The sequence below is a fragment of the Neoarius graeffei genome, chromosome 1 (assembly GCF_027579695.1).
Source record: "Neoarius graeffei isolate fNeoGra1 chromosome 1, fNeoGra1.pri, whole genome shotgun sequence".
Classification (NCBI taxonomy): domain Eukaryota; kingdom Metazoa; phylum Chordata; class Actinopteri; order Siluriformes; family Ariidae; genus Neoarius; species Neoarius graeffei.
The window spans coordinates 86,573,024-86,598,567 of record NC_083569.1 but is presented as its reverse complement, the minus strand read 5'-3'; the positions used below and the strand labels follow the sequence as shown (position 1 = coordinate 86,598,567).

The window sequence follows — 25,544 nt, the reverse complement described above, 5'->3', positions numbered from 1 at the left end:
AAACACACCTGAATAATCACCAACACCTGTGAACCCCCGTGTCCCAAATATTATTAAAAAGTGCTGTAATTTCTACATGGTCAAACTATAATGGATAAACATTTGCTTTATTAAAATCTGAGGATGTGCACTTTAACCACATGTGAATTGTCTCATCTCATCTCATCTCATCTCATTATCTCTAGCCGCTTTATCCTGTTCTACAGGGTCGCAGGCAAGCTGGAGCCTATCCCAGCTGACTACGGGCGAAAGGCGGGGTACACCCTGGACAAGTCGCCAGGTCATCACAGGGCTGACACATAGACACAGACAACCATTCACACTCACATTCACACCTACGGTCAATTTAGAGTCACTAGTTAACCTAACCTGCATGTCTTTGGACTGTGGGGGAAACCGGAGCACCCGGAGGAAACCCACGCGGACACGGGGAGAACATGCAAACTCCACACAGAAAGGCCCTCGCTGGCCACAGGGCTTGAACCCAGGACCTTCTTGCTGTGAGGCGACAGCGCTAACCACTACACCACCGTGCCGCCCACATGTGAATTGTTTGAGTACAAATTTAAAACTGTGGAGTTCAGGGGCAAATCAAACATCTGCCTTTGTCCCAAACATTATGGAGGGAACTGTATATATTTAGTAAGAGGAACAGAGATTTATATTTCTCTCCTTTCTTTACATTCAGTGTTTTTAGAGAAAATCTACTGATGGCAATAAACTTTTTTGTTGTACATTGTTTTGTACTTTTGGTCTGTAGTGTAAATATTATTCACATATTAATTAATTTTATTTTTGTTGAATCTAATTGTATTTGGATAAATTAATACAAAATAATATTGTTTTGTATTTCAGAGTTTATAAAGAAATCGTTGTGTGCAGGTAAGAACAATTTGAACTTTTTATCTTCAGGACAGTTAAATCACAGACTCTACTGTGTGTGTGTGTGTGTGTGTGTGTGTGTGAGAGAGAGAGAGAGAGAGAGAGATCCTTAAGAAAATAACACGGATATGATTTTGTTTTGAAACAAAAGTGCTGAGGGGAAAAAGACATTAATTTTGAATTCCAAAATTTTTAATGTTCTGTCTGGAAAACTTCAGTGTAACCTGTGTTTAAATCCACAGTTCATTAATCATGGAGTAACAATAGTTGTGATTGTTATTGGGTTGCTGTGGTTTCCATCACCTACACTGGGAGTTTACTGGGAGTCTGTTAGAAGAAAGAGAAAGTAAAGTCTGATCCTACAGGATTAAACTCACCATTACACTGAACTACAGCTTCACACTTTAGCTCTATAATAGATTTATATGAACACAGCCTCATGATGATAGTTTTGTGTAAATAAGAAAACAATAAGAGATTTGTGTAAAATCTCTGGAGAGATTGCAGCTCTCGGCTGGCCCGGGAATGGCTCGGTATTCCCCCGGAAGAGCTGGTGGAGGTGGCCGGGGAGGGAAGTCTGGGCTGCTCTGCTTCTGCCGCTACCCCCATGACCCGGATCCAGATAAGTGGTAGAAGATGGATGGATGTTTGTGATTTTTTTTAAACTCGCAGTCGGACAGAAAAACACCCAGAATGATATAAAGCGCGAGTCTGTGGGTGAACTGTAACGAGCCCAGTGCTGTAGTCAGGGAGACGCTCTGCTGTAGGGTCATGCAGCCAATCAGCGGCAACCGTGTCATGTGACTACAGTGTGACACGCCCCCCGAGTTTTGAGCTCCAATGGGTGAATATATTCTAACCCATTTTGGTGACATTTCCGTATTACGTCACCAGTGGGCGTGTTCCAGACTCAGTCTCAGGTGACCTGAACGTGAATGAAGTGAATTATTTATTCCATCATTATTTTTCCTTTCAAAGATGTTTGGAGGAGAAACTGAAAGTTGATGGACTGAGCACACATTTTCTAAACAAAGTACAAATTACACAAAAGGACAGATGACAAAACTAAGTTTTTGTTTGTTTGTTTGTTTTTAACAAAAGGGTGAAAACTTTTCTGTGTACCGTGTTTGTTATTCAGATGAAACACAGTTCAGATTCAAAAGACAAAGCTTTTATATAAACTTTTTAATTATATATTAGTGATGTATGTTATTTACTGTGGCCCACAAATAATTTACCACCAGCTACCATCAAGACTCTTATTCAAGTACATTTATGATTTAAAAATGTATTTATACTCCATTACATCAGACTACACACTTCTCACTACTTTTATTTAATTTATTAAATTGCTTTGCAGGCATCAGATTTTTCCGGTTTTTAGACATCTATACGGGTCATTCATGAGATCAGTGTAAATTCGATGAAAAAAGCTGGGGGTGTTGGTTCAGGTCTGCGATTCGGTCCTCAGTATTACTGTTCAGTTCTGTACGCTTTGAGACTGGCTGTGATTTTTAGCGGTTCTCGGCTCACAGAGTGTTTAAAGTGTTGACTTTTGGTCAGTTGGGATATCTTTGACGAATCCCGGTTCGTGATGTATTGGATTCTGTACAATTGTACAATTCTGTCAACTACGCGGCCTGCACAAAAATGGAGACGGTCATCAGTGCTCGTGATACTGGGGCGATTAAAGAGTTGGATTCTTCCATAAAAAAATAAATTTACGGGGTTGTGGTTAGAAGAAGAAATAGAGTGGCGGCTACAATTATCAACAGTCCATAATTATTGACACCTTTTCAGATTTACCAATAAAAATAAAATTTTACAAAGGTGAGTTTCAGTTCCAACAGTTATTATTGGTTAATTAATCAACCGGAAGACCCGCCTCGCCCTTTGATCTTGTCGTCTGATGACACAGCTCATTACCTGAGATGGAATTTTTTTAGCACGATCAGCAATTTGAGGAAAACCCGGGCGTTATCATCGCAGGTAAGCATGGTGGAAAGATCATGGACATGTTTTTACTGATCAAATTCACCGATATTTCATGATCTCCTTGTCGAAACCTATTTGGTTTCTTACTCTTTCATTTGACAGTCGCCATTTTGTATCTAAACGCGTGTTTGAGAGTCACGTGAAGTGTCGATAATAGTGATCACTTTCACCGGTGTTCACCATTATCGACACCCTGTGGAATTAAGGGACGTTTACAACTGTTATGGATCTATCTTTGTGTAACATTTGTTGAAGTACATGAAGTACTTTAAAAAATAAGTGCTATGATTTATAATAATTATTTACTGATTCATAACAGAGTGGCATGTTTATAGAGTATTTGGAATCCAAATGCAATAAATAGAATTAGAACAGAATTAAAGTCCTAACATCTAGAAAATTACATGCTTGAAATTGTCAGATTTTTATTTCATTCAGAATTTTTTTTTTTGCAGTTTGTTGTAAATATCGACCACATATTACAATATCAGTAGACATTTTATATTTTTAGATCTAAATTTAAAATCTCAATGAAAAAAAAAATCAGTTGCTTGAAAATACTGAAGGTTCACCAACCTGAGCATTGTTTTGAATTATTGGTAAACTACAAAACTAGAAATTAATACAAACAACAATGAATGATTAACAAAATATGATTATGAAAAATACTTAGAAATTGGAGCAAAAAGATTTTCTGACAGGTTAAACATGATCACTTCATTTGTTTACAAACATATTAGTACGGTGGCCGGGAAGCGTGAAACACTTTGACATTTATTAAAACAAAATTACATTGCCAAAACACTTTTACCAAGGACAAAACAGTTTTACATCTTAGAAAACAAACTGACAAGATGCGAAACACTTTTTTACGAGCGCTGAGACAAATCTACAAGTGGCAGAACACTTTTACGAGTCCTGAAACAAATTTACAAACAAAAATCTTGACGGAAGGGGAATGTACCAAATGCCACAAGCGACCTGGAAGTACGGTGGCCGGGAAGTGATGGAGTGAGCGGTCAATTTGTGTCATCTTCTATGGAGTTTATGGTGAAAGAACTTCAACTGTGACTGAATGATGTTTTGCTCCTTTTGTGGAAAACACATGAACCACTGAACACTGCTTTGCTTTTCGTGTGGACGGTCTCTAGAGGTTTTAAAAGGACACGGACCAGACAGAAGGACCAGATATGCCTTGCCATGATGTACAATATTTGAATGAAGGCCACTCATATGATGTAATCATGGATATGATGTCAAGTTCACACAGTGTAAACATCAGCTTGAGGACTTTTAAAAGTAATCAATGAAGCCGGTTTGTACCGCAGAAAGGATTATTCCTCTGCAAACGCGATAATTAACGCCATCAGATTGGAACTTTGTGGACCTGGGCAACTGTTTGGCTGCCGCACAATGTGGCAGGTACTCGAGCAAAAGTACAATCTTCGAGTGAAGAGAGATGATGTGATGAATTTGCTCTGGGACCTTAATCCTTGAGGGTGTGAGAGGAGAGCACACAGAAGGTTCTTATAAGAAGAACCTACCACTCAGTGGAACCGAACTACATGTGGCACGCTGATGGTTATGTTGTTGGGTTTTCTTCCTGCATTTTTTTTTAAATGTATGCCAAGAGATGACCATGTTGTAATTTGATGCTCTATAAGTAAAATTTTCTAGCCTGAGAATCATGTACATTTGAAAATGCACTTGTTGTTTTAAAATGGATTGAAAATCTCATGACCAGTCTATCACAGAAATAATTAAAAGGCGATATCTGAATTTTTGTTGTTTATTAATGTAACATTTGGTGAAGAGGTATCCGAATCAGTTGGAAACATCACAGGGAAAAGTGAAAATGCATCTTGACAAACTATGAAACCAGACCGTGGTGAGCCCCGTCATCTGATTTGGAGTGAAACATTGCTGTCTATGCCTGAACACTAAGTGTCTGAATCTGTCACCCACAGCTGGACAGTGGTGTACGTTGTACAGTGAAAAACTGCAATGCTACAGTTAATAGCTGTTACTTTACATTGCTGTGTGTTTTTGTAAATGTTTTCACACTGACTGCAGCCAGCTCCTCTTCCTCAACATCTGGTGCGTACAGGTCTGTGTATTTACTGTTGGGAAATTACCATTTTCATGTTAAAACATCTTACAAACACAAATTTCTTTCCCATGGAATCCATGAATTAAAATTGAGCTCTTATCATTTCTTTTACTTCCCTGTAGCAAGAAGTCTTGTCTGGATTTGTTTCAGGTGGATCCAGATCCTCAGTATCAGATCTTACTATCTGAAAAACAATTTAAAATGTATGAAACAACACTGAACGCAAGAAACATCAGGCTGCCACAGTCTGCCTTAATACCTGTCCAGGCTGATTTGTGGCTGAATGTCCCGGTCCATCTCGGAAACATGATTCAGAAAATTCAGAAAGTTACTATGTTCATGAGACAGGCTACAGTAGAGCTCTGAGTAACATTTAGTAGTCGGAGGAACTGTAAGATTTATAAATAAGAGATTATTTTTTGTTATTAATCACATTACATGTATAGTGTTTTCTGCTACATGTTCATCAAAGCAAATGCTCTGGGATAATCACATCAACAATTTAAGGATAAACTACTTCTTGTATAAAAGTGAGTACTTACCTTTCATCATCAGGTTTGTGTTGGGGAGTACTTTGGTTTTATGGTTCAAAAACCTGAGAGGAAACGCATACAATTATCAACAATTTTTAACAGCTTCCATTATTGTTCCCTTCCCACATATAGTATATATCGATGGTGAAAGGTTGTTCGTGTTTCTGATAGTAACTGCAAAATAATCAAAACAAGCCTTGTTCTTCTAAAATATAGACCAGAACATAGGTTTTACACTTAAAACATAGATCCAAGAAATGAATGAATACATGCATACTTATTTTTAAAAAATTAAATACATAATAAATGTATGTACCACACTGTCAGCTTGATTGAATTTACCTGTGCTCCTTGATGTGATGACAATCTCAGAATCAGAGTCTGACGTATCATCCACTGTTGTAAAAACAAAAAAATTCCAACAGATTATGTATCCTACAGTAGAGTATGTAATTATGTAAAAAATATTGAATCATGATCTCCACAAACCTCCTTTAAAGTGTCTTTCTATGCAAATGAAAAAGTAATCCTGGAATATGCTTTTCCTGTTTCATTTTTATATTCTGGCAGTTTGAATGGCTTTTCTGACCCAGGCACATGGATCACCTCTGAGCAGTCTAGAGAAAAGAATATACAGTCCATCACGCATGTCCTTGTTGAAATTTCGCATTTTCTGGACAGCTTGTTTCAGTAGATCAGGTGCTGCTACCTCCGGGTCTGTAAATAACGGGAGTGTTTTCCCTCTTAGAGCTTTTAAATCAGTTCCATGTGGCACCATCAATTTTATGTTTATCTAGTAAAATAATAGAAACATAAAATTAATTTCATATATCATGCACTGATAAAATATGATATACAGTTTTGCAATGCTATGTATAGAACAGCCAATACAGCTTACCTGGACACGTTTCCTTCGTTGTTTTGGCCGATATCTTCCTTTCAGCCCACAGTTACAGGACTGTCGTTCTTCTGTCTTTGAGCTTCTGTACTCCAGGAACTGTTTATATGATGGACACAGTTATTCTGCTGGAATGGACAGAGTTCCATTTTGTGGTTCATGTGTTTTCCACAAAAGGGGCAAAACATCGTTCAGTCACAGTTGAAGTTCTTTCACCATAAACTCCATAGAAGACGACACAGATCGACCGCTCACTCCATCACTTCCCGGCAACCGTACTTCCAAGTTGCTTGCGGCATTTGGTACATTCCCCTTCTGTCAAGATTTTCATTTGTAAATTTGTTCCGGGACTCGTAAAAGTGTTCTGCCACTTGTAGATTTGTCTCAGCGTCATAAAAGTGTTTCACATCTTGTCAGTTTGTTTTCTAAGATGTAAATTTGTTTTGTCCTTGGTAAAAGTGTTTTGGCAATGTAATTTTGTTTTAATAAATGTAAAAGTGTTTTACAGTTTGTAATTTTGTTTTGCACTTCCCGGCCACCGTACATTAGAATTATTTCCTCATTTACGTAAGCACCGACATTGATATATTTATATAAAAGATATTTTGTACTAAATATAAGTCTATGTAAAACTAATTTTGAATAAAAAACTGTTTTGTTTTCACTTAATACCACATACCGGTTGTTTATTTATTTCAAAAAATATCATCTGGGTGTCGATAATTGTGGAACGGTGTCACGTGATCTGATACTCTAAGTCAGGGGTGTCAAACATACGGCCCGCTAGATGGTTTAATCCGGCCCCAGACTTGTAGAGAAAAAATTTCTAAGGATGTCAAAAAAAAGTAAATCTCTAGCCCATTCCTGTGACAACTTATGAATTTTTAAAGAAATAACCGAAATGCTCAGTGCTTCTGATATGCCCGCTGACATCCAACTCGAGATAATTGACTTGCAGTGTGATTCTGATATGAAGCAGAAATTTGCGTTGGTGAGCTTAGGACACGTTTTATCAATATCTCTTGCCAGGGTACCCCAAATTAACATCCCTGGCTGCAAAGGTTTTATCCATGTTTGGGACTACCTATTTTTGTGAACAGGTGTTCTCTGTTATGAACCTCAACAAAACAAAGCACCGCTCAAGGTTATCAAACGCACACTTGAATGACATTGTGAAATGTGCTGCTACTCAGGATTTGAAACCTGATATTGATGCCCTCGTGAAGGCTAAAAGATGCCAAGTGTCAGGAGCCAGCAGCAGCCGATAGACTTGGTGAGGGAAAGCGGGGAGGGAGGTTAATCAGCATTAAGGCCTGGGCCTAATTCTTGTAATGTTCACAAATGTTTGCAGTCTGAAGAATGCAGTTCTTTGAAAATAAGATTACTCTGGTTTCACTTTAAAAGACAATGAATATTGTGCAGTGTATCATTCTCAGCTTCAGTAGGCCGAGCCTACAAAATAGTTTGATCTGATGTAGCCTAATCGTATTGCTCATGCACTGCTATAACTTTTATGTTTGTTAATTTAATTTTATTTTTCATAAATTTGCACATTTAGGCAGGATGTTTAGGCTACTTTCTTCATAGCTCCCACTTGAGTTTAGTGTGGGGAGTTGGTTCAGGTTGTCAGATGTAAAAATGTATTCACTCAACTGTATAAAAATAAACCAGTTGTTTGAGAGTGAAATGCATTTTATTTCAAATCCATTGGCCTCTCTGTGAATAAATGTGTAATAATCTCGATCCCTTGTGATCAGTGATTATGTCAGCTACAAATGTAGGCTGAAGCATAAAGCATAGCCTACTGAAAAAACAATGCTAAAGATTTGGAGTTGACGAAGGTTATTTTGCAATTATTTGACTGGTCCGGCCCACTTGAGATCAGATGGGCTGTATGTGGCCCCTGAACCAAAATGAGTTTGACACCCCTGCTCTAAGTAATCAGGAATCAACATTTTTTTCCCAGTGGAAGTTTGAGTAATTAGGCACAATTTACTTATAATTGCAGCTGCTGCTCTATTTAAAATACTGCTCCATGTTAAACTTGGAAAAAAACAAAAGACGTTTGCAGAGTAAAGAATATTCCCGAGGAAACATTCCTGGGATATTTAAATTAATTTAATATTAATTTAAGAATATTCCTGGGATTTTAATGGTCCCCCCCTAATGTAAATTAAGCCATTTGTCAATGAGTGTGCACTGATCACTGTGGTAGTGGAAGGGCGAGGCCTTGGGTTTTTAGTTTGGGGGGGGGGGGGGGGGGGGGGTTTAATAATTACAGACCTTGTATCCTAGCCATTTTAGCCGTTGCTAGGACATTAATAAAATACATGTTTAATCAGCACGTAGACTAACTAGATCCACTGGGAAAGGGCCAGGCATAGGATCATTAAAAATATTTTGTAAAGGGGGTATTTTTAATTTTTTATAATTATAAAAATGTATGTAAAATTGTATAATGACCTCACTGAGCAGTCTTGTACAATAGTGTAATCTGTGCAGAAAATACTTGAAAATACTGAACCAGGATAATGTTTGTGTTCACATTTAGCAGTGCATGTTGTGCCATCTTGATTACTCGAGGCAGTTGTGAATAAAAACGTGGAGGAGATGTTTTTAATTGTTATTACTGTGATATGTTACAATGATCTGTTCGTTTTAAAGTTTCATTGCAGTTAATGCTGCTGTTAGTGTTAAATTTAGTGGCAACCTGTTACAGTCATTGTTAAAGCGAGACTACCTTTCGATTTCATAAAACTGGTGAAATTTAGTTCCCTCTGAAAATTGGTGATTGTGATACGTTTATTTCTGGAATATCTCAAACAAACAAACAGGCCAGTCTGTGGCTGGGAAGTGATATAATTTGAGGGGATTTCCAAGCAAATAATGGACATGAAATCATTCGCTATTTTAAAAATGTATATCGTGAATCAAAATGTCAATTGAGTGAATCATTACCTGCCTCATAATTATTGCAGCATTAATCGTTGTTAAAACCCTGGCAACGGGTAATTCCTAAATTATTATTTAAAAATAACCACTTGATAAATCTTCGAAATAATCGAGATAATCGCAGTTAGCGAGTATCTCTGATAAAAGTGGTGTGATTCTCTGAAGGCTAGTCTAGTTAGCTAACAGTTCACCTCACACAGTGAAACCACAGCAGAAAATCAGACTTTCATTCAGTTCTTTGACTCATGAGTGTCAGCGCCATTACAGTAACATACCTCCTGTTGGGAAGAGGCTTTTCTCTTTTTGTTGCACCAACAAGTTAAAGCTGTTGGTTGGTTTTTTGTTGCTCCTCTTTTCATTTTGTATGATGGCTCGCTCCCGCTCGCACCGGCTACTGCTTGTGAGAAGACGCGGGGAGAGGAGGATGGGTTCCACAAACACGTCTTACACAGGGACGGGGGGCTGAAAGAAATGTCATTCTTTACTTCCTAATTACATTGAATCGAGAAAACCGACCACTTTATCATGTTTTATAACAGTTAATATTTTTCATTCATCATGATGATATGATTATTTGGGGCGTTGTATTGGCTGCTTTTGATTATTGGGGGGTTAAAACCCAAAACACTCTAATTTACACCCAGGAGTGAAATATATACAGTTGCAAACCTCATGTCTGTATTTATTTATTTTGAATTAACATCCTTGAAATGCAAGTTATCGTTTTTCAGTGTTCAAAGATTCATGTTTTAAAATTCAGATTTAAAAAATCAAGGATGTTTCTTCAAATATATTTTTTCAGTGTTCAGAAATTCAGACAGAATAATTGAGTTTTCAGATCTTCAGAAATCTGGATTCAGGTCGCTAATTTCAGTGTCGGATTCAACCAGTCAGATTCAGGCTGCAAAATTCAACACCACAAATATTCCAGTTTAACTTCCGGGTTACTCTGGGCGAGGCAAAGGCCATCGAGTCTGGAGCGTGTCGTACCATTAAACGTCTCCCCTCTCACGAGCGCGCCCCTGTATCACTATAGCAACAGAACACGGTGAAGGTCATCGTGGATTTGAATCAGATCCATAAAGAAATGTGTTTTATAACTCTCAGGTTATTTCTTTCTCCGGAGTCTGCAGCAGGAGTGTGGGGGAGTTAGTGAGTTATAATGGAGCACCTGAGACCTGTTTGTACTTTTCATTCATTCATTCATAGGAGAGAAACACAGATTAGGCCATCCTTAAAAAAAAATCCGTTTCCTGTCCACCGGGTGAGCAAAAAAAATTTCAGTCGGGAGGGAGGGATTTTTTGTTTTATATGGATGGATAAGAAATCGCAATGCTGTGTTTGCTTTTTCTTTCAATACTTTTTTATTACAAAAGCAGACACATTTAATAAAATATGACAGTTTAATCAACTGAAACGTGTACAAAAACTTTAAGTTAGCATTTTAAATGCTGACTGCAACATTTGCAAAACTTTTACAAAGGTACTTAAAATGTCCGACACACGGACTTTTTGTAGTTCTAAATCGAGCGTTAGGCCTAGTTCGGATGAAATTACACTATTAAAATGATCACTGAATGATTTGTTTTTCTGAATCTTTACTATTTTCTTGTTCGCTAGAATACCATTTTGCGATTTCACACTTAAGCAAATGTTTGAAAACTCCGGATCTCCTTCCTTCATGGTGGCTGCCATTTTTCTGTGCCGCACGGCGCATGCGCAGAGCTGATTCAGTTCAGAATGCGCGCGCACTCGGCGGAGGCAGTAGTGTGTCGGGGCCGTCGGAGGGAACAGAAGCAGAGATAACGCTTATTTTGTCTCCGGTAAACCAGTCTTCTCTCGTTCAATTACGTGCTGGCATCAAAAGACACCGTTGGTTGTAAATGAAACCAAACTGAGTGGTTGGAGTGTATTTTCATACACAAATGGAGAAATGTTCGCTGAGTGTGTAATTGTGTAGCCGCCACTGCAGACCGTTGTCGTTGTTAATTCATAGCATGCTCAGCTGCGTGAATGTGTCATGCACCGAAAATAAGAGATTTACAAGCCAGGAACGCCTCATGATGCAATACGCAAGAAAAGAAAGAAGATTTACTGCCATTTTACTTTGTATTTGAGTAAAGTGAATAAATAAATGGTCTGTGGAAAATACATTTAATCCTGGGAGCTGCGTGCACAGGAGTTTATTTTGTGTTTACTCCCCCCCCCCGGCTACTTATTTGTCATGGCTGGCTAGTATGAGCCTTAGGTGGTGTTTACATTAGACCGTATCAGCGGATCATCAGATTAACGTTTTTAAAACGATTCGCGTGCACACAGCAACGCCAATACACGGATACGCTAATCACATGACTAATTAGACGGCACGTCACATGATCCCAGTGCATATCGGGCATGTGCAAGTCACTCACCACTTGCAAGTGGAAGGATGGCAAGCGAACACCTTCTGCAGCAGATAAACACACCTGGCTGTGATGTTCATGTTCTCACTGAAGCGCCTGAAGGAGGTAAATAAGTTGAAATGTGTAAATAAACCTCAGTGCGGCTCAGCGCTTCCTCCTGCGCTCCAAATCACTCCGCCCTGAACAGCGAGTGCCCTCTGGAGGGTGCGCACTCCGGCCCTGCGCAGCTCACAGAGCGCGCGAGTGAAGCGCACGAGCAGTGATTCGGGACTGAGCCGCTGTGTGTGTGATCCCAACGCCAGCGAATCAGGAAGGTGGATGTCACAGTGACGTTGTCCAATGACGACGTCAGCTAGAGCTCAGCACAGCGTTTCCTCGTCCCTCAATGTTTACACAGCACCGGATCAGATACGAACTGGGTTGAATACGTGGGCCCTGGCGGATTCAAGTTGTTCCGCCTGTGGAGTCGTTTCCCGGCGTTTTAACGTGCACGGACAGTGCATCCGCGACGAAAACGAGACGGATACGGTCTAATGTAAACACCACCTTAGTGGAAAGCCCTGGGAATGCGTAAATGTCAAGTTTGATTTTAGATTTATGAACCTGAAAAAAATGTCGAAAAACTGGCGTTAAAAAAATATTTTCAACCACACAAACGGCACTCACCCGGCCGGTGGACCGGAAACAGAACATTTTTTAATAATGGCCTTAGCATCAACTTTGGACATCGTTATAGATCATACAAACTATTTATCCACTGGTAGATCAGACTGGAAGGGGTTGAGTCCAAATCCCCAGACTCTGAGTAAACCACTGTTCTTTAGCCTTCACTGTTCAGCTTTATGATTTGATTGAATTCAGCTTCACTTGTAAAAATGAAAGATTATAAATGTGAGTAAAACACTGTGTGGAAAAAATGGATTATTCTGAAAGAATGATTTGTTCCACCATGTGTGTGGAAAAGTGATGAGTATAAAACTCTTTCCCTTTCAGAGGTGAATGTTGTTGTTGTGCTGGACGAAGAAGTCGAAGAGTTTTATAATCATGCAGTTAAAGGTTCTGACTGCAAAGTTGAATTCTGGGTAAAATGTTTTATTTCTGTTGCTGTTGGAGTTTGGAGATGTTTCGCTGCTGCACACACCGTGTATCCTGTGTGTAAATGTTTTGCCGAGATAAAAAGCGTCCCGCATTTTACAATTCTGGAGATTGCCGAAGCAAGTGAGCAACAATATCACGTGACCACCATGGGGCGTCTGACCTACTTTTAACCGAAACACATCGGCGTGGGCAAACATGGCGGACTCGACTCTCCCTCCAGCGGAAAAGAAAAGGAAAACCTGACTAGTGAGTGCAGCTGGAAGAGAGAGCAGGATTAGATGACATCATTTTTCTGGACAGATTGTTCAAATTGTTCTAGCTGGCGCTTAGTGATCTTAGCCTGAGAACGCATGGGCTCGACTCCACAGTAGTGAGTATGGAGTTATACACCTAATGTTTTGATCTTACAGAGAAAGAAACGAGAACACAAAAGCAGGAACAGAGAAAAGATAGATTCCTCTTTTCTTTTGTTTTCTGACGGCTCACTCAGTTTCCCACAGAGGTTTAAACACTGACAGACTAATAGATCGTCTCTTCAGCCGCATTTTCAGATAAAAATTAAGCCCATCACCCCACTGTAAGTGGTTTAACTGTTCAATTCAACCTTTAGTTCTGATTACAAAACGGCTCGATAATTGTAAAATCCATCAATTTTTACATAAACAGAAGCTTAGATGGTCTCATATTCATATATATATGCGCACTTGTCCAGGGTATACCCCGCCTTTCACCCATAGTCAGCTGGGATAGGCTCCAGCTTGCCTGCGACCCTGTAGAAGGATAAAGCGGCTAGAGATAATGAGATGAGATGTATATATTGGCGTGAGCTCAAATAATCTGATGTGAACCTGCACCTCGTGAGTTTATTAGCTCGAGTCTCCTCACTGCCGACACCGACTCTGTGATAGAAACATGGCGGATCCGGCGCACGTGGAATATCAACAAGTGACACAAACACTCAAAGAAGTTGATGTTTCCTCTCAAATATACAAAGAATTGTGTCAGTCATCGCTTTCTAAAACTAATTATTTCCCCGACATGAATCTTGGAGCTTAAATTTGCATGGATATTATGGAATCACTGCTGACGTTTCTGCGCATCTCTGAGGCTGATTCATGTTTTAAAATCCTGATCTATAGTAAATAAATGTCAGGAGTCAAGTCAAGTCAACTTCATTGTCAAATATGCTATACATGCTCGACATACAGCACAGATGAAATTTCAGTCCTCTCTGACCCACGGTGCAAACAGGTTGGGACAAAATACAAATTGTAATTAAAAACGGAATGCAATAATTTACAAATCTCAAAAACTGATATTGTATTCACAATAGAACATAGACAACATATCAAATGTCGAAAGTGAGACATTTTGAAATTTCATGCCAAATATTGGCTCATTTGAAATTTCATGACAGCAACACATCTCAAAAAAGTTGGGACAGGGGCAATAAGAGGCTGGAAAGGTTAAAGGTACAAAAAAGGAACAGCTGGAGGACCAAATTGCAACTCGTTAGGCCAACTGGCAATAGGTCATTAACATGACTGGGTATAAAAAAGAGCACCTTGGAGTGGCAGCGGCTCTCAGAAGTAAAGATGGGAAGAGGATCACCAATCCCCCTAATTCTGCACCGACAAATAGTGGAGCAATATCAGAAAGGAGTTCGACAGTGTAAAATTGCAAAGAGTTTGAACATATCATCATCTACAGTGCATAATATCATCAAAAGATTCAGAGAATCTGGAAGAATCTCTGTGTAAGGGTCAAGGCCGGAAAACCATACTGGGTGCCCATGATCTTCGGGCCCTTAGACGGCACTACATCACATACAGGCATGCGTCTGTATCGGAAATCACAAAATGGGTTCTGGAATATTTCCAGAGAACATTATCTGTGAACACAATTCACCGTGCCATCCGCCGTTGCCAGCTAAAACTCTATAGTTCAAAGAAGAAGCCGTATCTAAACATGATCCAGAAGCGCAGACGTCTTCTCTGGGCCAAGGCTCATTTAAAATGGACTGTGGCAAAGTGGAAAACTGTTCTGTGGTCAGACAAATCAGAATGTGAAGTTCTTTATGGAAATCAGGGACGCCGTGTCATTCGGACTAAAGAGGAGAAGGACGACCCAAGTTGTTATCAGCACTCAGTTCAGAAGCCTGCATCTCTGATGGTATGGGGTTGCATTAGTGCGTGTGGCATGGGCAGCTTGCACATCTGGAAAGACACCATCAATGCTGAAAGGTATATCCAGGTTCTAGAGCAACATATGCTCCCATCCAGACGACATCTCTTTCAGGGAAGACCTTGCATTTTCCAACATGACAATGCCAAACCACATACTGCATCAATTACAGCATCATGGCTGCGTAGAAGAAGGGTCCGGGTACTGAACTGGCCAGCCTGCAGACCAGATCTTTCACCCATAGAAAACATCTGGCGCATCATAAAACGGAAGATACGACAAAAAAAAACTAAGACAGTTGAGCAACTCGAATCCTATATTAGACAAGAATGGGTTAACATTGGGGGCGTCGTGGCTCAGGTGGTTAAGGCGCCATACCATGAATGCGGGCGACCCGGGTTCGATTCCGGCCCGAGGTCATTTCCCGATCCCTTCCCGTCTCTCTCTCTCCCGCTCGTTTCCTGTCTCTACACTGTCCTATCCAATAAAGGTGCAAAAAGCCCAAAAAAATATCTTTAAAAAAAAAGAATGGGTTAACATTCCTATCCCTAAACTTGAGCAACTTGTCTCCTCAGTCCCCAGACGTTTACAGACTGTTGTAAAGAGAAAAGGGGATGTCTCACAGTGGGAAACATGGCCTTGTCCCAACTTTTTTGAGATGTGTTGTTGTCATGAAATTTAAAATCACCTAATTTCTCTTTAAATGATACATTTTCTCAGTTTAAACATTTGATATGTCATCTATGTTCTATTCTGAATAAAATATAGAATTTTGAAACTTCCACATCATTGCATTCCGTTTTTATTTACAATTTGTACTTTGTCTCAACTTTTTTGGAATCGGGGTTGTACAAAAAAAAAACATGATTCAAACCAAGGTGCAAAGAGGCCCAGTTAGCTTATAATTTAGCTATACTGTATGTGTGAGCTTTAACTCCCATGCTTCGTACTTACTCAGATATGGCCCTTTAATGTTCCACATAAATCAGATCTTGCAGTGACATGGCTTACATCACTATTTAACACGAATCACTCTCATACACACACATTGATTGCAAAAATATCACAGTATTTATTTCAACCCCCCCCCCAAAAAAAAATAAATAAAATAAACAAATGAAAATAATAATATTACCCGGGATTTTCTAACTCAGTCTATGGTAGCATGTTCGTTGGTGCGCTGTTGGAGCTCATATGTAACCCTCAGCTGGAGAATAGTTAGTACTCTCAGTCCCTTGGAAACTCAGAAAGATGGTAGTAACAGTCCATTCAAACCTTCCACACACAGCGAGCAGGAGGAAGAAGAAAAACTCGGTCCACGTGCAGAAAGTCCCTGGCAGCTGCAAGTCCTGAGCACCTCTATTGCAGCAGCATGAGTGGCGATGTCTGAAGCACACTAACATTGAAAGTCAAAATCTCAAATGAATACACTGATGAACAACCATGTGCATAATTTTAGCATCCACAATACCTATACTCACTCAGAAACTTGTAAATAATCCCAGGCTTCCTACATGCAGCCCAACGTAGGTCTCCTTCGCTCCTGTGAAGGCGCACGCTAGTCAGCTAACTCCATTTACATGCTAACAGTAGTAGCTTAGCAACTAATGGTAAGAACGAGCTCAGTCACCATACTCACTAAAACAGGGCTGGGCAATTATTTTTTCCATGGGGCCACATGAAAAACAGAAAATTTAGTGGAGGGCCGGACCAAAAGGCTGAACTAGATTCTGCGTAATATTAATTGTATTTCTTTATATAAAGCAATAAATAACATTGTTTTTACAAGCTGCTAAGACTGGTAAGAGTATGGAAAAAACGAGCTTGCCTTACAAAGAATGTCATTTATTCAATCAAATTTCCCAAAACAATGGTTAAAATGTGAACGTTTGTACCATTTTTTTCAGTCACATTCACCCCAAAACACAATAAAGACATCACAATATTGTCTTTCTACTCCAAATATCAAGCAAGATACATCAGATTATAATAATGATGCCCACATTTGTAGTCTAATCACCTCAAAAAACTGTTTTTCAGTTTTTTATTTGTTCAGTGAGAGAAATCTAGTCTCTGTTGGTCTTTAACGAGTGCATCAGAGTCAGGTTGAATGTCTGAGGTGGAGATGCGAAGCACAGCTGGCAGATGATCATCAGTCGATTCGGTGTAGGAATCAGATCTTTTTTTATTAAATTAAACATAAACAATTATTTTATATTACAACATAAAATCACACCTCCTCTGAAAATATAATCTAAAAAGAAAACTTATCAAATACATATATATACACAATATATGTAAAATGGAAAAAAACGAGGTGTTTATGAAAGGTTAACTTGTGCTATGAATGTGTGCAGTATATCTGCATGGGGATTGTTTATATATTTCAGACATTTTTGTAACAAGGACAGTTCATTCTTAAGAGCAGGCCATGAAGGGGGGGATTTGGCATATCGACACTTGTGTATGTAATATTTTGTAAAAATAATGAGATTATTCACCAAAAAGTAGGAATCAGATCTACAGATCGGCTCGGGCTCCGGCGCCTGCTGGTGACGTCACACTATGTGATTGGCTGGACCGTTTGAAGGATGACGTACAAGTTTGTGGTTGGTCTGGACAAATTACGGCAGTAGTTATCGCGGGATTAGGTTTCGTGGGATTTCATGTCATGTTCATGTCGCGCGCATTGCGTTTTTGTTGAACACACCTTCAAAATAAAAGCAATGCACATTCAGCCCATGCATGAGGTAAAATTAGAAAATACGTTTATTTTGTAATTTCTAATTAACCTTACGCGGGCCGGTCAGAATGAACCAAAGGGCCGGATGCGGCCCGCGGGCCGTAAAATGCCCAGGTTTGCACTAAAACGTCTCCCAACGCAGCCCACACTCCGCTGGTTAGAGTTACACAAAGTCGCAATCCCACTGGGCTTTTAATTCTTCCAAAAAAAAGTATTTCCAAAGAATAAAATGAACTTAAAACAGGTATTATCCTCTTTTTCTCTCCTCGCTCCGTGTCGTCGTGTCTGAACTAAGTCCCGCCCCTCACAAAATCCGACAGGTCAAAAGTCTATCCCAACTTGTTTGATTGACACCTGTCTATCCCCCGCAGAAAACAGACATGAGAAGTTCAAGGTCTGCTCTAAACGTGGGGTATTTGAACACTTTAACAAAAATACAGTTTCCTCTTTTAATGCATAAAATAAATCACATAAGTAATAAATGAGGTGATATTTTATAAACCAGGGCAACCCTACACTGCAGATAACAACAAAAAAAAAATACAAAAGGATGAACTAAAATTAGTAGGGGGCTACATTATGATCCCAAAATACCACATTTATAACTTTATACATTTAAAGTGATGTGGGCCGAGGGACATTAAAGGGCGTATTATAGGGATTAAATGAATAATTTAAGCACATTGTACACACATTACAGATATGCAGATATTGACTCTGCTTCTTTATTGACTTTATTGATCATAGAATTGTTTTAATACGAATGAACACTTCATTAGTAAGGTCACATGACCATATAAATACATGTACATATTCATTTGAAAGATAAAGGACTTACCCAGTGAATCTGTGAGCAGTAACTAGTGAATGGTGATGTCAAAGAAATAAGATTTCATTAACTAACTTATTCACCAATATTTTTTAGATTTCATCATTTAATGATTTTCTCAAACCTGATGTTAATAGCAACAATATTCAGAAAATTATGGCAGATTTACCTTCGAAAATCAACAAATCTGTCGACTCGGCCGGTTTGACAAGGAGAAAAAACTGGACAAGTTATTTATGGAGTTGGTGAGAAAAATGACAAGAAAAACGTCTGCATGTGCAGCAGTGAACTGTACAAACCGTCAGGTCAAAGGCTGTGGACGGACATTTCACCTGCGAGTGTTGATAGTGTGATCATTTTTACACGTGTGTGCACAGCGCCGTTTGTGCGGATAAAAGTCGCATTTGTTTGTCACATCATTTGCCAAGTTCTATTTCTCACTGCATTTGTCTCACACATTAAAGGTCACACCATTTACTAAACACTGTGCAGTCTTAAAAAGAAAAAGCATCAAAATTGAGTTGTTTGTGTCGAAAATGACGGTGAATTATGTGACCAATAAACACTGTTAAGACATGACTGTGAGAATGAAGTGAAAATGGCAAATAACACGAGAAAATAATCCTGTTTCAGCAACTGTCCGAAATAGAAAGGAAATATTGTACAGCCTTTGTGTTTGTGTAATAATAATAATAGATAGATAGATAGATAGATAGATAGATAGATAGATAGATAGATAGATAGATAGATAGATAGATAGATAGATAGATAGATAGATAGATAGATAGAGCGAGCAGCGGCTACAATTATCAACACTAACAATCTTTTGGCCGTTGCAAAAGTAGAAAAGATTTTCAGTATGTAAATTGTGCATGAATAATGACTCAAACTTCCACTGGAGAAAAAAAAAAAAGAGTTGATTCCTGATTACTGAGCGTATCAGATCACGTGACACCGTTCCACAATTATCGACATCCAGATGATTATTTACATTAAAAAATAATCGGTATGTGGTATTAAGTTAACAAAACAGTTTTTATTTCAAATTAGTTTTACATAGACTTTTATATTTAGTACAAAATATCTTTTATATAAATATATGGATGTCGGTGTTTACGTAAATGAGGAAGTAATTCTAATGTTTGTAAACAAATGAACTGGTAATGTTGAACCTGTCAGAAAATCTTTTTGTTCCACTTTCTAAGTATTCTCATCGAGCACATTTTGTTCGTCATTCATTGTTGTTTGTATTAATTTCTAGTTTTGTCGTTTACCAATAAATCTCAACAGGCAATTGACATTGTAACCGCATGGACATCCGGGTCAAAGGTCGCATGTCATTCCTCAAACCAAAATATAAAATGTCTCCTGATATTGTAATATGTGGTCGATATTTACAACAAACTGCAAAAAAAAATTCTGAATGGAATCGAAAAATCTGAATATTTCAAGCATGTAATTTTTTATATGTTAGGAATTTAATTCTGCTCTAATTCTATTTCTTCCAATCGGATTCCAAATACTCGATACACATTCCATTCTGTTATCAATCAGAAAAAAATTATTACAAATCACAGCACTTTCATATTTTTTTAAGTCCTTCATCGACTTCAACAATGTTACACAAAGATCGATCCATAACAGTTGTAAATGTCCCTTAATTCCACAGGGTGTCGATAATGGTGGACACCGGTGAAAGTGATCACTATTCAAATCATTAGTTTTCTTTTGTTTCAGACATGTAAAAGTTTTTTCCTTTACCTGACATGTTTCGACGGTGTAACTTCCGTCTTCATCAGAGGGTCAATATTGACAGGGAGGTCACACCGTCGAAACATGTCAGGTAAAGGAAAAAACTTTTACATGTCTGAAACAAAAGAAAACTAATGATTTGATTTAATAAGAAGACATAATGAACATAACATATCTACTAAACGAAAGTGATCACTATTATCGACACCTCACGTGACTCTCAAACGCTCGTTTAGATACAAAATGGCGACTGTCAAATGAAAGAGTCAGAAACAAAGTAGGTTTCGACAAGGAGATCATGAAATATCGGTGAATTTGATCAGTAAAAACATGTCCATGATCTTTCCACCATGCTTACCTGCGATGATGACGCCCGGGTTTTCCTCAAATTGCTGATCATGCTAAAAAATTCCATCTCAGGTAGCAAGCTGTGTCATCAGACGACAAGATCAAAGGGTGAGGCGGGTCTTCCGGTTGATTAACCAATAATAACTGTTATAACTGAAACTCAGCTTTTTAAAATTGTTTTTTATTGGTAAATCTGAAAAGGTGTCGATAATTATGGACTGTCGATAATTGTAGCTGCTGCTCTAGATAGATAGAAAGGAAGAAGAAATATACGAAAGAGAAATATCGACTGTATAAGAGAAACTGAAATAATCTCCATAAAAATAATTATAGGAGTAAAAGAGCCGTTCAAAAAAAAAAAGATCAGAGACTGAACTGGAAAAGGGAAAAACCAATAACAGTGAAGCGGAGTGCGATAAAGATCTGTAAGGAATGGGGGGATAAAGTGGAGAAAATAAGAGGAGGGAATGAAAGGGGAAAAAGTCAGGAGATACTTTTCTTGGGGCAAATTTGATCGGATACGACGCTTTAACACACAAACCAAATACACGCGATGTGAGCGGTAAGATGGCGGCCAGGTGGCTTCACTCGTCTCTACAGCAGGGGATGGGCTCTGAGCCCTCCAGATTTTACACAGAGCTCAGTCACACACACACACACACACACACACGATTCCACTTTAGCTTTTATCCAGTAATGTTACTCCGACACCAAACTGATGACGTCATCAACTAAATGCCTCCAGATAATAAAATCTCTCACAATGCTGTGTGTAAATAGTTTATTTTGGGAATATTATACACACTCGCCTACGAGCTAATGAAGGTGTGTCTCTCTCCTTCTCTCTCCCAGTGCGCTTTTAAACTTACACACACAGGGAGCCTGAAAACTGATCAATTACCGTACAATAGTAAAATAATGAGCTCAGTGACCTTACTGAAGTCAAAGGCTGAAGAAATAGTGGAATCTTATCAGTAAACTCTGACAACAAAACTGTCTGGAGAAAAGCAGGTGAAAAAGATCCTGCTAAAAAAATCCCTCTCAAAATGACGGTGTTGTATTTCACAGGAAAAATCTATTGAGTGTGGAATTCACCCAGCAGAGAGTTTAGACCATGATGCTTTTCACATCTACAGCAACATGCTGTCTACAGGTTCAACAGTCAGCATTTGTTCATTATTCAGTAAAAATGCTGTGAAAACGACAGACATTTGGAACAGTGTGGACAAGTTTTCTCTTTTTACAAGAGATCATTTAAAAATGTTGAATTATTTAATCTTCTACAAATCCTCTCATAAATCCGAATGAATCTGAGCCACTGGATGATGATTTAATCTTTTTTACCTGCAAACTCACATCACACACTGTGTGTTTCTCTCAGTGGATGTGACTCTGGATCCTGATACAGCAAATCCATATCTCATCCTGTCTGCTGATGGAAAAGAAGTGAGAGGTGGAGACAAGCGGCAGAATCTCATACTACTGAGGTTTGATCGGTATTTCGGTGTTGTGGGAAAGCAGAGTTTCTCAGGGAGATTTTATTATGAGGTGCAGGTCAGAGGGAAAACTGCGTGGACATTAGGAGTTGTGAGAGAGAACATTAACAGGAAGGAGTGGATTACACTGAAACCTCAGTATGGAGTCTGGACTGTGAGACTGAGGGATGAGAATCAGTACTGGGCTAATGCTGATCCCGATGTCCGCCTCCCACTGAGAGAGAAGGTGGAGACGGTGGGGGTGTTTGTGGATTATGACGAGGGTCTGGTCTCCTTTTATGATGTGAAGTCCAGATCTCATATCTACTCTTTCACTGCTCAGTCTTTCACTGAGAAACTCTATCCATTCTTCCATCCTGGTTATAATGCTGGAGATAAAAACGCAGCCCCACTGATCATCTCTCCTGTATTAAAGACTGAATGAATTTTCACCTCACAGATTTAATCATCTATTAAATGGTGAGAATCAAAAGAAATATTTTACTTTTTCTGGTGAATGTTAGAAAGACATTTCCCCTTTTAAAGTTCTGTACAGTTTATTTTAATGCCTGGGGTTTGTTTTCTCATCAATAAATCATTTGAATCCTACAGTCTGTTTTTTACACATTATGATTGTGGAAGTTTGTCGTTGCGAATCAAATCTGAATAAAGCTGATTTACAGTTCACACTGAGATTTACTGCAGAATTGAATCTGATCAATAAAATGGATGAAGTTCAGCTGCTGATGTCTGTGTAGATAAAACCCAACACCACTGTGTTTCTCCTTCACACTTCATCACACACAAACACCATCAACCTCAGCTTTTATTTACAAACACTGCATTCTCTTCTTTACATAAATAAATAAACTACATGAATAAATATTTTTGTGATCACTTAGCGCACTCACGTTAGCATTTAAGACCGTTTTTGTTAAATGCTAGCACGCTAATGCTAGTGTCTGAAAGCGTTTCTGTTAACAGTTAGCACACTAATGCTAGTTTGACAGTGTTTTTGTTAAGTTAGCATGCTAACGCTAGTGATTGAAAGCATTTTTCTAACGGTATGCTAACGCTAGTGTTTGAAAGCGTTTCTGTTAACAGTTAGCGTGCTCGCACTAGAGTTTGACAGCATTTTGTTAACAGTTAATGCACTATCATGTTTGACAGTGTTTTTGTTAAGTTAGCACACTAACGTTAAAGTTTCACAGCATTTTTGTTCACAGTTGGAGCGCTAATTGTTTTTGAAACCGTTTTTGTTAAGTTAGCACGCTAACATTCGTGTTTGAAAGCGTTTTTGTTAAGCTAGCACATTAACGCTAGAGATTGACAATATTTTTGTTATATTTTAAGTTCGTTTCTTAGACAAGGATATTTTTTAATCTTGTTACCTTGTTGACAGTTTCGGCGAGAATCTCCCGCCTTCTTCAGAAACAGTCACCAGATGTCGAGTGGTGACGTGCCTTATATATTTTTTGGACTTAAAAATACACCACACAGAAGAAGGGAACATTAGAATTACAACATACAGAAAACCTACACACACCGACCAATATCTTCTCTGGACATCTGAACATCCCATCGCACACAAAATGTCAGTAATCAGAACACTATACGACCGAGCACAGAACATTACGGAGGAGAAAGACAGACAGGAGGAGGAACAACACATCCAACAGGCATTAAAAAACTGCCAATATCCACCGTGGGCAATTCGGAAAGGGAAATTACAGACACAAATAAAAGAAAATAAACAAACAAGAAAAAACACCGAAAAAACAAACCGAGGCTTTGTCACACTACCGTACATAAAAGGAGTCACAGAACGCATCCAACGATCCATGAGGAAATACCACATCAACACCTCGGTCAAACCATACAAGAACCTCCGACAGCTGCTAGTTCACCCCAAAGACAAAATACAACTGGACAATAAATGCAACGTCATCTATGAAATCCCTTGCCGTTCATGTAATAAAGTCTATATTGGTGAAACGGGCAGATGCTTCCATACTCGAAGGAAAGAACACCAATTAGAATGTGAAAAAGAAACAACAAGAAGACTCACAAGATCCGAAAAAGAAAAAGCAAACCAAGAAAACCTGAAATCAGCCATTTCAGACCACTGCAAACGGCAAAATGACATAATGAATTGGGAAGAGGCCAGAGTCATTCGCGCTGAAGAAAATAGATTCCAGCGTTGGATTTTAGAGGCAGTGGAGATACGCAAGCGGGCGCAGAGGACGATGAACCGGGACGAGGGAGCGTACGCACTGTTGCACACCTGGAGCGCAGTCCTGGAGGAGCGACCTGACAGCAGAAGGCGTGGAGTACCTGTCAAATTGGGCGGGACGTTCACGCCTCCTGCACGCAACATCAGCTGATAAGGCACGTCACCACTCGACATCTGGTGACTGTTTCTGAAGAAGGCGGGAGATTCTCGCCGAAACTGTCAACAAGGTAACAAGATTAAAAAATATCCTTGTCTAAGAAACGAACTTAAAATATTTGTAATAGTTAGACATAATGAACATCCACTACGTAATATTTTTGTTAAGTAAGCATGCTAACGTGAGAGTTTGAAAGCGTTTTTGTTAAGTTAGCACATTAACGCTGGAGATTGACAACATTTTTGTTCAGTAAGCATGCTAACGTGAGTTTGATAGTGTTTTTGTGGAGATGCTCATTTCTGTTCAGTTAGCGCACTGATGCTCATTTTTGTTCACCGCGTGCTAACATTAGTTTGACAGCGTTTTTGTTTACAGTTAGCATGCTGATGCTCGTTTTTTGAAAGGTGTTTTTATTCACAGTTAGCACGCTAATGCTAGAGTTTGACAACATTTTTGTTAGGTTAGCACACTAATGCTAGTGTTTGAAAGTGTTTTTGTTAAACGTTAGCATGCTAATGGTCGAGTTTGACAGCGTTTTAACAGTTAGCATTCTAATGTTAAAGTTTGACAGCGTTTTTGTTAAACGTTAGTGCACTAATATTATTGTTTGACAGTTTTTGTTAAGTTAGTGCGCTGACACTTGTATTTGACTTTTTTTAACATTTAGCAGACGGACGCTAGAGTTTGACAGTGTTTTTGTTAAGTTTGTGCATTAACGTTAAAGTTTGACAGCATTTTTATTTACAGTTAGCGTGCTGATGCTTGTTTTTGAAAGCATTTTTGTTAATAGCACGCTAGCACTCGTGCTTGGCAGCATTTTTGTTAACAGTTAGCCCGCTGATGCTCATTTTTGAAAGTGAGTTTGTTAGGTTAGCATGCTAAGGCTAGAGTTTGAAAGCGTTTTTGTGAAGTTAGCGTACTAACACTGGAGTTTGACAGCATTTTTGTTAAGT

At 38.9% G+C, this 25,544-nt stretch overlaps 1 protein-coding gene across 4 annotated transcripts in view; it reads left to right on the top strand.

The window, feature by feature from the left end:
- The window catches only part of LOC132865041 (butyrophilin subfamily 1 member A1-like), a 119,017-nt gene extending 96,077 nt beyond the window's left edge, over window positions 1–22,940 (top strand). For all 4 annotated transcript variants that reach the window (XM_060898237.1, XM_060898236.1, XM_060898239.1 and 1 more), the window contains 2 exons: window positions 856–882; window positions 22,108–22,940. In XM_060898237.1, coding sequence (XP_060754220.1) covers window positions 856–882; window positions 22,108–22,646 — 566 coding nt within the window. In that variant the 3' untranslated portion in view covers window positions 22,647–22,940. The remainder of the gene's footprint in view (window positions 1–855; window positions 883–22,107) is intronic.
- The last annotated feature ends 2,604 nt before the right edge of the window (window positions 22,941–25,544 follow it).